The sequence below is a fragment of the Stegodyphus dumicola genome, chromosome 8 (assembly GCF_044657685.1).
Source record: "Stegodyphus dumicola isolate Sdum_Otavi_A_Nest chromosome 8, ASM4465768v1".
Classification (NCBI taxonomy): Eukaryota; Metazoa; Arthropoda; class Arachnida; order Araneae; family Eresidae; genus Stegodyphus; species Stegodyphus dumicola.
Genome location: NC_140775.1, coordinates 43,948,945 through 43,961,910, shown reverse-complemented (window position 1 = coordinate 43,961,910; position 12,966 = coordinate 43,948,945). Strand labels below are relative to the sequence as shown.

The window sequence follows — 12,966 nt, the reverse complement described above, 5'->3', positions numbered from 1 at the left end:
TTTGTAGTCAAGAAAAGGTCTGATGTGAATTTCATCCATCATTAATGAAACATATAATTCATGCTCTTTCAGATAGCAAGCTTTTTGCTTAGCATATGCCAAAAACAACATATCATCTGTTTCCTTTTGGGGATTTACATTTAATTTAGAACTTATTTTATGCATAGTACTTGGATGAGGCAAAATTAAATTACCAGATTGTCGGACAAATTTATATGCTTGGGGCGATAACAAATAAAACATAGAAGGTATTGGATGAATATTGACGATTTTGGGGCTTACATTTTACAAGAGAAAGTTGTTCAATCATGAACTCAAATAAAATTTTATCACCTTCATTTGTGAAACTTAAAGATTTCATCAGGTTGATTATAATTTCAATCGAATTCATTAAGTCTTTAGTTTCTAACATTTCAATATGATCAAGTATTTCATGAATTTCATTAATATTACTTACTTTTATAGGTAACTCATTATACTTACTACTGATATGAGTCAATAACTTATTTTGAAACGATACAGATAATAAAAGATCTGCAGTAATGTGGACTGCATAAAGCAATTTTACACATCCATCAGTGCATTTTAAATTCAAAAACATCAAGATATTGTCTTTGTGCACAACGTTCCAAAATGTAGAAAATTTATATTGCATACAACAGGTTAAAAGTTCATTAAAGTCTGAAAATGTCCTCGATTTATAATACTCAGCAGCTGATAATTTACTATGAGCAATAGCTTTCATCATGAGGTTTGCTTCTCGTTCCATTTTTTTCTCATTCGGACTTTTTCTCGAACTACCAGCTTGTGAAGATAAATACGATGGACAGCCATCAAATATGCTAGGAAAAGCGCCTTCTTTTAGTTTTGGTCTCTGCAGTGAAGCTTTAATGATTTTCCCATTTTTTTCATCGAAAGCTGATGTTTCCCAGATGAGGTCATCAGGTTGAAAATGTTTATGGCACACCTATTAAGTAAAAGGAAGACATCATGTAACTAACTTCTTAAAACAACCAACTGTAAAGCAAGATTGAATCACTTTCCTTATAAATAAAAACATTCAAGCTTTGGCAATGCTTTGGGCAGGTTAAATTTTAAATGCATATATTTTTTTTCAAATATTTAAGGATCAATTAACACTACATATAAAAAATCTGATCATGACAGCATACGACCTCCTGCCTATTCTATGGCTTATACAGCAACGAGCTTCGAAATATCATTAGCCCTTGATTGTTTGTAAATTAAATGTAATTTGTTGATTCATCAAATAGAAAACTATACACTGAAACCTATTTATACATGTTGGCGGGAGGTAAAAATTATAGCTTGCAGAAAGTTTCCATAGCAGACTAAGAATATTCTACCAACAATTTATTGAATCTTAATAAATTAATTAGGATTACACCTACCCGAGAATATGGAGTTGCTGAGAAGCCCTTCCTAGGTATATTTCTTAGCCACCTCTCTCTAAGAGCATCATTTTTGGGAAAGGAAAATGTATGCACCTTTTCAGTACCTTTATAATTTCCCCGACAACCAGTTACACAGCATTTAAATGGCATATTTTCTGTAAAAACAGTACAAAAATCAGTTATATAAATACTAAATGTTATAACAATTTAAATTTGCTTAATTATACATTGAAATTCGATACATCATAAACCAACGGTGGAGAATTTCAAATGTCATTCAAACATTTGAATAAATGAGACTTCAAGCAATTCGTATCTGAAGAACACCTAAGCTTCTATTAAGATATCTATTATTATACTGAAATTATTACTTGCATCAATGATGATAATTTTGATATTTAAAACATGCTGAAACAGTGAAATGAAAATAATATCAAACTTCAGGCGAATCATGTTTAGAATATTTAGAATATTGAACAGTAAAATATATACGTGAAATCTGAAGAAAGACTTTGTTTGGTAAACTAAACACTATTTATGGAATGTTAAGATGAATTTACTGCTTTAATATTTAAATACATTGTATGCAAATACACAGTATAAATTTAGAAACCACATAAAATACATCTTTCAATAGTGATAAGTTAATACATAATTAAACTCACAATAAAACAAACGTTTTTACTAGACTGTTCTTCAAATACTGAACGCTTTAATCACATAACTTTAAAAGTTTGCCATTCTCACTTATACTTACACTCATTATACAATGCACTCAATATTAGCTATACATATTAGCTATTATATTTATTCTACACACTCACATATTAGCGTACATACGTTTGTTAACTGATATACGTAATTATTAATTTAACTAGATTTATTGTATAGGTTTACTTTCAATTACATTTTTAAAAACTGTTAAGCTTTGTATAAATGATTAGGTTAAAAATTCGTAAAACAGTAATGAAATAATAAAAAAAACTTTTATAAAAGAAAATACGTAACATTAGATACTGCACACATAAAATTAAAACTTCGGTGATGCACTTAAACAAAATATATTAAGTAAATTCAGAAATAAGATTAATAATAATAATAATGGCTAATCAATACGGAGATAAACATAATAAGTATACGTGTGTTACTAATAATTAAGCAATTAATACTTAATTTAATTCAGCATTAGTAATAGCAAGCCTTTATTTCAATGAACAAAATATAAAGTTACATTTCAATAAATACGAACTTACCAAGTATTTCTTCTCCCCGACAGCACGTGCTAACATTCCAGTCTATGTACACCGCAAAGCAATGGCTTCCCAATTGAGAATCCAAACCTCGAGAACATCACGTGGGCCTACTAACTTTGACGTCACACTTGTTTCTACAACCTGTCCATTGGCTTTATAATCTAGGAGGCACTGGTTTGGGAAAGAGTTAAAAAAGCATGCAGACCACTCACTTTCCTTTTTGGAAAAAGATGGCCGAGTGATTAGCTCCACAGAAGAAATTGCGAATACTATTGGTGAGACATTTGCTGCCGTTTCTTCCAGCAGAAACTACTCACCTGCATTTCTTTCTATCAAGCAGCACTCAGAAGTAAATCCCATCGCATTCAACTCTTCCAAATCTGAGCCTTACAATAGAGAGTTTACTATGCTTGAATTAAGGAGAGCTTTGTTGCAGACACATAGGTCTTGCCCGGGTCTGGATGGCGTGTATTATGAAATGCTAAAGCATCTGTCCTATAAGTCACTGACTGCCCTTCTCACACTTTACAATAGAGTGTAGAAGGAGCATACTTTTCCCAGTGCATGGAGGAGAGCTGTTGTAATTCTTATTGTTAAGCCAGGGAAAGAGCTGAGGAATCCCTCCAACTATCGGTCAATTGCCCTTACCAATTGTGTTTGCAAACTGTTTTGAAAAGATGGTAAACAGCCGCCTAGTCTACTTCTTGGAAAAGAATAATATTGTATTGCCTTATCAGAGCGGTTTTCGAAAGGGGCGAACGACCGTAGATAATATGCTTCTTTTAGAGACATCTATTCGAAAAGCCTTTGTCACAAGAAGTCACCTTGTCTCAATATTCTTCGACATTGAGAAAGCTTATGATAAGGCATGGAGATACGGTATACTTCGGGATCTTCACGAGAGTGGCTTGCGCGGCAACCTACCAATTTTCATTTAGAATTTCTTGAACACTAGAACTTTTCAAGTAAGAATTGGCTCTGTTTTTTCGGATGTTTTTGAACAGGAAGAGGGTGTGCCTCAAGGCTGTGTGCTTAGTGTAACGCTGTTGAGTTTAAAAATAAATTCTGTATTAAAAGAACTTCCTCCCATCTTGCGATCACTATATGTAGATGATTTACAAATTAGCTCTCGAGGGGCAGACATGAGATACATAGAGAGGCAATTGCAGATGGCTCTGAATAAGATCCATAAATGGTCAAACAAAGAGGGATTTACTTTTTCCAAACAAAAAACTGTGTGCGTGCACTTTTGTAGGAAGCGAGGTCTCCATCCTGAACCTGAGTTATATCTGAATGTTACAATTATTTCAGTTGCGGCCGAAGTAAAATTTCTAGGAGTGACGTTTGATTGAAAATTGACTTTCCGTTCTCATGTTTTAAACCTGAGAAAGAAGTGTCTAAAAACACTAAATATTTTTAAAGTTTTGGCGAGCACCTCCTGGGGTGCAGAGCGTGGCTCTATGCTTCGCATTTACAGAGCGCTTCTCCGCTCTAAACTGGATTATGGCTCAGTTGTTTACAGATCCGCCCGGTCATCAGTATTGTTAAAACTGGATCCTGTTCACCATCAAGCTCTGCGGATTTGTTCAGGAGCTTTCAGGACTTTTCCTGTCCAAAGCCTGTATGTTGACTAACGAATCATCACTTTATCTGAGGTGTGAGCAATTGTCCCTTTTGCAATATTTTAATATCCTGTCGCAACCTGAACATCCTAATAAGCTGGGCTTACTTGATAATGCGTGTAACACATTATTTGAAACACGTCTATCCTGTGTTCCTACCTTTGCTTTAAGAGTTCGCCCTGTCGTTGAGGAACATTCCCTCTCTGATATGCGCCCCCAAGGAGTACAGAATTTTGAAATCCCACCTTGGGAAAATTCACGGATTTAGTGTGTTCTTTTGCCTTGTTTTTATGCCTTCATCCTCTGGATTTGGTACTCTTGTCTACTTGTTTTTATTTATTGTATTTTAATTTATCATTTGTAATCATCCCATCCTGTGTTTGGCGCGTTTTAATCATCTTTGGTTTTGCGCCAATAAAATCTCACTCACTCACTCACTCCATCTGTGAGTGAAAAAATTTTAAGATTATTTTCTCTCTTTTCTTAGTTATCCTAATCCCTTCGTGGAACAGTTAATAATGATTTATCTAGCATGTATATATTGTCATTAATTATATAAAGCAAATATAGCTAGTTAGTAACATTGTGAAGTGATTTATAATTTCAAGTTAAGGCCAGTTTTAGAAGGATTAAGATGTGTTTCACCTACTAAATTTGGAGTTAGAAAAATGTTAATTCCTGATTAATGAGAACCATTTATTTGGAGAATTACAATATGTTACAACTTTTTAATTTGGGAAAAAAGGCATAAAATTAATTATTAATTAAATGCTTTGATTATTGTAAGCTGAAATTTTGTGTGACATATGCGATATTTTCATAGTAAAAATATGTGGTAGGGGATACTGATCAGTTACCCAAGTATTTACTAATAATAATATTATATTGAAGAATTTAATAAATGTGTTTGATTTAGAATTTTAATTGCACTTGTTTATTTTGTGTGTTAACTTACTGTGGTTATATATATATATATATATTGATTTTTTTTGTCTGCCACCATGAGTCAGCTTAAGTTCAAAGTTATAAAAGATTAAAACACCTAATTTGCAGATATTCAACACTAATGAATGAAGATCATGGAAGGCTTCTCTAAAATTCATTTTAGGATCTTGTAACCTAAGCTGCACACTATCAGTTTTCTTGAAGATTTAATGCCAGAAATGGGCTAAAGTTATGAAACTAAAATTCAGTATACTTTGCAATAAAAGTGCAGCTTCACTTAATTTTTCTAATAGTTCTACTAATTCTTCCGGTTTTCCAACAATAGCGTTAATCGCTTCTTCTTTGGCGCTCCACCGTGTTTCAGATTCATGTTTAACTGTTTTCTTTAAAGCATTTTTTAATAATTCCTATCGTAATGTTGAACGTGAGAAAAAGAGATATATGTTTTGAATTATTCCGAAGCATGTTATAACGAATGGATCTTGCTTAGCTGCAGTGACTCCTCGTAAATTTAATAAGTGATTATCACAACTTACAAATAATGCTTTATTATTTTTTTCCATAATTCTTTGTTGAACGCCAGATATGTGACCTGACACGGCAGCATTATCATAACAATGTGATCTACAATTTTTTAATGAAATATGATCGGAATTTAATTTTTCTAAAATTGTGTTTTCAATATAGGCTGCATCTTTAACATGTATTTTAATAAATCTTAAAAAAGATTCTTTGATGGAAACTTTTCTGTTGGTAAAATCAATATCTACATACCTAAAGACTTGCGACATTTGTTCTCAATGAGTAATAACAGGAGTCGAATCAAATAAAAGTCTGTAATATTTATCTCTTTTGATGTCACTTATTAGTTGATTTTGAACTATAGATTCTTTGATGGAAACTTTTCTGTTGGTAAAATCAATATCTACATACCTAAAGACTTGCGACATTTGTTCTCAATGAGTAATAACAGGAGTCGAATCAAATAAAAGTCTGTAATATTTTCTCTTTTGATGTCACTTAGTTGATTTCGAACTATAGATGCCATAAGATGAATAAATTCATTTTGGATTTGTGGTGATAGGTATGAGACAGTTCTTGGCGTTTCTATGGCATTTTTTAGATGAGTAGCTAGCAGTGCATCAAACTGAGCTACAAGTTTAAATAAAGATAATAAGTTTTCGACATTTGTACCGTCTTGAAGGGCTAGATTTTTAGTATGACCATGTAGAAGAAGAATTTGTATAATCAGATACTTCATACAAGCTAATATCCGTTGCAATATATTTCGCTACCGTTCCTTCCGTCAAATACCAACTTTCGTCAAATACCAACCAGTTTGAAATTACAACGAATCTCCCAACGCGCCAAGCAAGGCCACGCCTAGACTAGGCAAGAACGTGGGAATCATGACAACCGTGGACTTTTTCCAAGAGAAATTACACTGAAGAACCCAAAAAGTAAGCGTTTTGCCGGAAAAGCGAAATTTCCTCCCCCAAAGTTGAAATTACAAAGGCAGTTGCAAAAATCCGTTACTTAAAAGACCATAACTTAACTTTAATTAAAGTTAGAAAAACGAAAGTAATCACAAATTAAAGATCTAATTTTTTTATGTCTAATGTTATTAAACTCAAAAGGTTTAAGTTAATTCTTGTCATGAAAAACTGAGTTTATTACTTGGAAATTCACCTATATCAATTGTCTGAGTGAGAAGGCGAGTACGCCAAGTTTGAAAGGAAAGTGGACAAAGAACGACGCCAGCTAATCTTTTCGTGTAAATTCAGATAAACTAAATTGATCAAAATATACCAATAATAAACTAATAATTTAATAAAACCAAAACATGTGTAGTTTATAATTTAGAATATCGACACATTAAATTTTGATCACTGTGATTAAATTAATTACGTTAAATTTGCTACACAAACACACCTATGGTTACAAAATTTCAATGACAAAGTCTTATGCACACTCGCTGTTAAAAAATCTCGAAGTGCTGAAGAATCTTTGAATAGATGGTACAGTGCTCCTAAAATAGAAGGTACATCCCAGCTTGTAGTGGATGCTTTTTTACGGAAAGCATTGTTCAAAATATGCAAACCACAACTACCAATAGATATACATTCAATGCCATATTCTTTTTTGAATTCATGTTGGAGGGTTTCATAAAACTTCCAGTTTACGACTGGCCCATCCATACTTCACCAGCAGCTTCTTTATATATCTAGTTTCTTAACAGCCATTTGAAAACTTTCAAAAATATTAGCAGCTGTAGCATGTCCCATGAAAACAGAGGTTACAACTTTATTTTAGTCAGGATGCCAATATATGCAAATCTAATTGCTTTTTTTATTTGTTTTATTCAAAGTCTCGTCAAATAACAACGTGAAGTGAAATAGCTTCTTAAATTCATTATACATGAGCCTCTGAAAATAAGGTGTTAATCCAAAATCGCAGAGGTAAGCAAGCTTTCTCTCACTACAAGAAAAGTGTGTTGCTATAACACTGTCAGGGAAGCATATAAGCAAAATGTACACTGCTAGGACAATGGCTTGAATTTGGCCAATGACAGACCAGATGAGGGTCTGACCTTTTAATCTAAGCCTAGATTGTAAGACCTTACAATAGAGACTTTACTATGCTTGAATTAAGGAGAGCTTTGTTGCAGACACATAGGTCTTGTCCGGGTCTGGATGGCGTGTATTATGAAATGCTGAAGCATCTGTCCTATAAGCCACTGACTGCCCTTCTCACACTTTACAATAGAGTGCGGAAGGAGCGTACTTTTCCCAGTGCATGGAGGAGAGCTGTTGTAATTCCTATTGTTAAGCCAGGGAAAGAGCCGAGGAATCCCTCCAACTATCGGCCAATTTCCCTTACCAGTTGTGTTTGCAAACTGTTCGAAAAGATGGTAAACAGCCGCCTAGCCTACTTCTTGGAAAAGAATAATATTATATCGCCTTATCAGAGCGGTTTTCGAAAGGGGCGAACGACCGTAGATAATATGCTTCTTTTAGAGACATCTATTCGAAAAGCCTTTGTCAGAAGAAGTCACCTTGTCTCAAAATTCTTCGACATTGAGAAAGCTTATGATAAGGCATGGAGATACGGTATACTTCGGGATCTTCACGAGAGTGGCTTGCGCGGCAACCTACCAATTTTCATTGAGAATTTCTCGAACACTAGAACTTTTCAAGTAAGGATTGGCTCTGTTTTTTCGGATGTTTTTGAACAGGAAGAGGGGGACTGCCTCAAGGCTGTGTGTTTAGTGTTACGCTGTTCAGTTTAAAAATAAATTCTGTATTAAAAGAACTTCCTGCCACCATCTTGGGATCACTATATGTAGATGATTTACAAATTAGCTGTCGAGGGGCAGACATCAGATACATAGAGAGGCAATTGCAGATGGCTCTGAATAAGATCCAAGAATGGTCAAACAAACAGGGATTCACTTTTTCCAAACAGAACTCTGTGTAACTGCACTTTTGAAGGAAGCGAGGTTTCCATCCTGAGCCTGAGTTATATCTGAATGGTACAATTATTCCAGTTACGCCCGAAGTAAAATTTTTAGGAGTGACGTTCGACCGAAAATTGACTTTCATTTCTCATGTTTGAAACCTGAGAAAGAAGTGTTTAAAAACGCAAAATATTTTAAAAGTGTTGGCGAACACCTCCTCGGGTGCAGAGCGTTGCGGTATGCTTCGCATCTACAGAGCCCTTGTTTGCTCTAGACTGGACTCTGGTTCAGTTGTTTATGGATCCGCTCTGTCATCAGTTTTGTTAAAACTAGATCTTGTTCACCATCAAGCTCTGCAGTTTTGTTCAGGAGCTTTCAGGACTTCTGTCCAGAGCCTGTATGTTGACTGTAACGAACCATCACTTTATCTGAGGCGTGAGCAATTGTCCCTTTTGCAATAATTTGATATTCTATCACAGCCTGAAGATCCCAATATGCTGTGCTTACTTTGATAATGTACGTAACATGAGACAGGTACCTACTTGGATTTGATAACTTTGTAAAATCTGTTTGTTTAATCCATGTACTCGATAAAGTAAGAAACACATTTTGTACTACCAATGGTGTCTTAGGTATTGAATACTATGAATATTTGTAAATTAATTATGATACTCAATAAAATTTTATTTTGTTTTACAATGGCCTCATGACTGTCTCCAGGTTCAAACCTTATTTAAAAGAATTAATTTGTAATGAACACTTACATAATTTTTAAATATACCTATTGAGTACAAACCTATTGATTTTTATAGAGTATAAATATGGTTGTTCTTAAACATATATATCATTACTTATTCAAACTTTGAGATGTTAAGTAACATTCATTTTTCTCTCTTGTTTTTAGACCTATTTCTAGAATCTTAATATACGTGAAACTAGGGTATTTTTTTCTGTTCAAGTTAAACATATATAAATGAATATCAGTGTACGTTTAGATCATAACAACTGTTGCAATGAACGCAGCTCTGGCTCAGACCTATCGGGATCCACAGGTCCCCGCAAGCTTCGGGGGTGTTGTGCTTTGCATCGTGCTTTAAAAGGTCGCGTAAAAACAAAAGAAATCCAGAAATGGTTGCAAACCAAGGATTCTTATACTTTGCACAAGCCTTTGAGGCACAAGTTTCCCAGGAACAGAGTCATCGTAGGAGGCTTAAACGAACAATTTCAATCTGATTTAGGATATGCAGTCTCTGGCGGGTGAGACTAAATTTCAACTTGGCAGGAAATTTTGATTGGTTGGCTCTGGTGACGTCATTTTGACGTATTTAAACTCCGCCTCTCATGTGGTTTACAATCAAAACTCATCATGCGCCATGTTTGGTCATGACCAAAGATGGGTTCTTCTCTTGCTTTACCAAGATATCCGTATAGCCAGGGCTTAAATTGCGTCGGAGCCCACCGGAGGCTGGCTCCGGTACTTCTTAGTTTTAAGAAAAATTCATAATTTTAGCCGGAGCCCTAAATAAGAAGGCTTTGGCACTTCTTTTATGTAACTGAACAATAATTTCAGTAGAAATCTGGTCTTGGAAACTTTATTTTTAATAATAAAATTATATTAAAATATGTTTATTAAATTCTAATTTATCACTTTGCATTTTATTAAATTTTAATTATTTAATTACTTTAACCATTATTTTTTTTAAATAATGAATTATTTAATTTTTTAATTGTTAATGATTTTATTAGTCATCTTATTCTCTTATTTATTCTTGTTCCTCTTTCCTGAAGGTCTTCTATAGGGCTCTGGTACTTGTAATTTTTGAAATTAAACCCTGCGTATAGCTGACCGTTTTGTTTTTCTAATATGCTTCCTTAGGCATTATGACAGCCATATACTGGTAAAAGGCCTTAGACCATTTACCAAAGCAAAGATCCGAAATGGTTTATATGGTAAATAAGAGAGTTCGTAAGGAAGGTTATATTGTAAGAATTTCGTTTGGTATGAAAACTTCAGTTTTCATAAAGGAAATTGGATAAAATTCAGATATTTTTTCCCCATGAGAGAAAAGTCCTAAAACTACTTCAACTGTTTTATTTTGTAAATGAAGATAAAATAGCGCCTGATATGTGTATGTACTAAAGAGGACTTCCAATTATTTAGTGAAATAAATAAGGACAAAATACAAAATTTGAAATTGTAGTTTAAAAATAGGTTTTTATTTGATTAAAGGACTCGAGAGCTAACAGGGAAGGATGCCTTCCTGGAGAACTTGCTAAGGGAAACTGGCTCATATACATGTTACATATGAGGAAAAACACGAAAACGCTTATGCAGCCAGCCCAAATCATGTTTAGAATAAAAATTAATTTGTTATTTATTATCATTTGCAATTATTAGTGGTATGGTCGATGTTTTGTAAAATGATGTTGCTAACTGTACTGTATGTGTACCATCAACTGGGGAACTTTACACTAATAATTTAGTAGTGAAATACTGCAACAGAATATGCAGATAAAAAACTGATTGATAAATTACTTGTGTAACTAGCAAGGATGAAGTAGTGACAAGATTAAGAGCATTTTAAATTTATATACTGTTTTTAATTCATCATATTTTAATTTATAAACTATTTAGAGATTATTTTATATACAATGTATTTACATGATGAGATATCAATATACATGATCAAAAGAATCATGAATTATAAGAGTTTCATTATTTCCAATGGCATCTATAGCAGCTTTCTTGTATGAAGTTGTTGCAATATTTTCAGTACTGCATGGACTTTTTCTTTTCTTTCTCGTAAAAAAGAAATTCTTTTGTTTCTCTGCTTTTTTATTTCTAGGTTCATAGTTCACCATTTTCAATTTCGGCTTTTCGTTCTTTAATTTTATAATCACTTTATTCAGTGTGTTTTCAATATCTCCCAAAGTTATATTATTTACTGTTGTTGATGTTACAAGTTTTGATATGATACTCAGTTGATCTATAATATGGTGCTTGGTTCCTGATTTTTTAAATTTTTGTGCTGATAGATCAAGAAAGGATTTTACATCATTTGATTCTTTAGTTTTAGCTGGCTGTTCTCTATTAGGTAATCTTGTCTTTAAAATTATTGCATGTATATGTTTACAGACACTTCCTTTAATCGTGGTATCTGTGCATGTGCATACAAATGCATCGTTACAAATTTTGCACCATTTACAAACGATGTTACAATTAATGCATTGTGTATGTATTTGAGTAACAGTATATTCAAGAGTAGGGTCACTTTCTGAAATCACATGCCAAGAAAACTCATTGATTTCTGTGATATTATTAGCTGGAAAATTTATTGCCTTGTTGTGTCGTAGATTTGTTTGGTTGATCTTTGATGTGTTTGCCCCTTTTGTTGTTTTGATAAATCTCTGGAACCATTTATCTTGCACCATATTAATAAGCTTCGCAATGCACCTATCAACCCTCTTGTTTTTCAATCCATCAAGATAAGAATATTTTAAAACTCGATGCAGTACTTCAAGATGATTGTTAGCTATGATGTTACATCTTTTTCTATAACATTTAGCCCACAACTCACATCTGTTTGCATAATTTGAAGCAAAATAATTAGGAAACTTCTCTGCATCTCTATCAGCAAAGAGTTTGCTGAGGAAATCAGATATCAGTGCTTCAAATTCTTTTATATCATGACATTCAGATACTACATTTAAAAATTTCAAAACTTCCTTTCGCTTTGAGGGGATAATTGAATTTGCTGCTTGCAGCCATGCCTTTTTAACGTGCCAGGTGCATAGAATCCTAAATTTGGCATCACACATTACTGATGTCCATGCAGTATAATATACTGGTGCATCATCACTCATAAAGCAGTTTACAGACAGCAGTCCAACTTTGTCTCTAATACACTGAAAAAATTTTTGCATTGAACCTAAATTTACTCTATTGCTTAGGCAAAATGCAGCAGAAAATCCTGAATTAAACTCGTCTATGACTAAAACTGTCGATAATTGAAAATCGTAAGCATTAGTCCCATGTGTGCTATCGATGCATATGCTATCGGATCCAAACTTTAAAAGCATATGCTTTTGAACATTTGTCATTATGATGATGCAGAAGTCACCAATTTCCAAGTGCTGATCTGCTGCTTCTCCTTGGAATTTTACAAAAAGAACTGATTATCATCTAAACATTTCATTTTTTCTATCCAGATCCTTAAACTGACAGCATCAGTTGGATGATATTGTTCATCATTACCAATACAGTAAGAATTAGA

At 33.5% G+C, this 12,966-nt stretch overlaps 1 protein-coding gene across 1 annotated transcript; it reads right to left on the bottom strand.

Moving 5' to 3' along the window:
- Positions 1-211: 211 nt before the first annotated feature.
- Positions 212-2,787, bottom strand: LOC146995796 (uncharacterized). Its single transcript, XM_085822982.1, has 3 exons — positions 2,669-2,787; positions 1,413-1,570; positions 212-967 (listed from the first exon to the last, which is right to left on the bottom strand). The coding sequence occupies exons 2-3, from the start codon at positions 1,563-1,565 to the stop codon at positions 212-214; spliced, it is 909 nt and encodes a 302-aa protein (XP_085679108.1). The 5' UTR covers positions 1,566-1,570; positions 2,669-2,787.
- Positions 2,788-12,966: the final 10,179 nt, after the last annotated feature.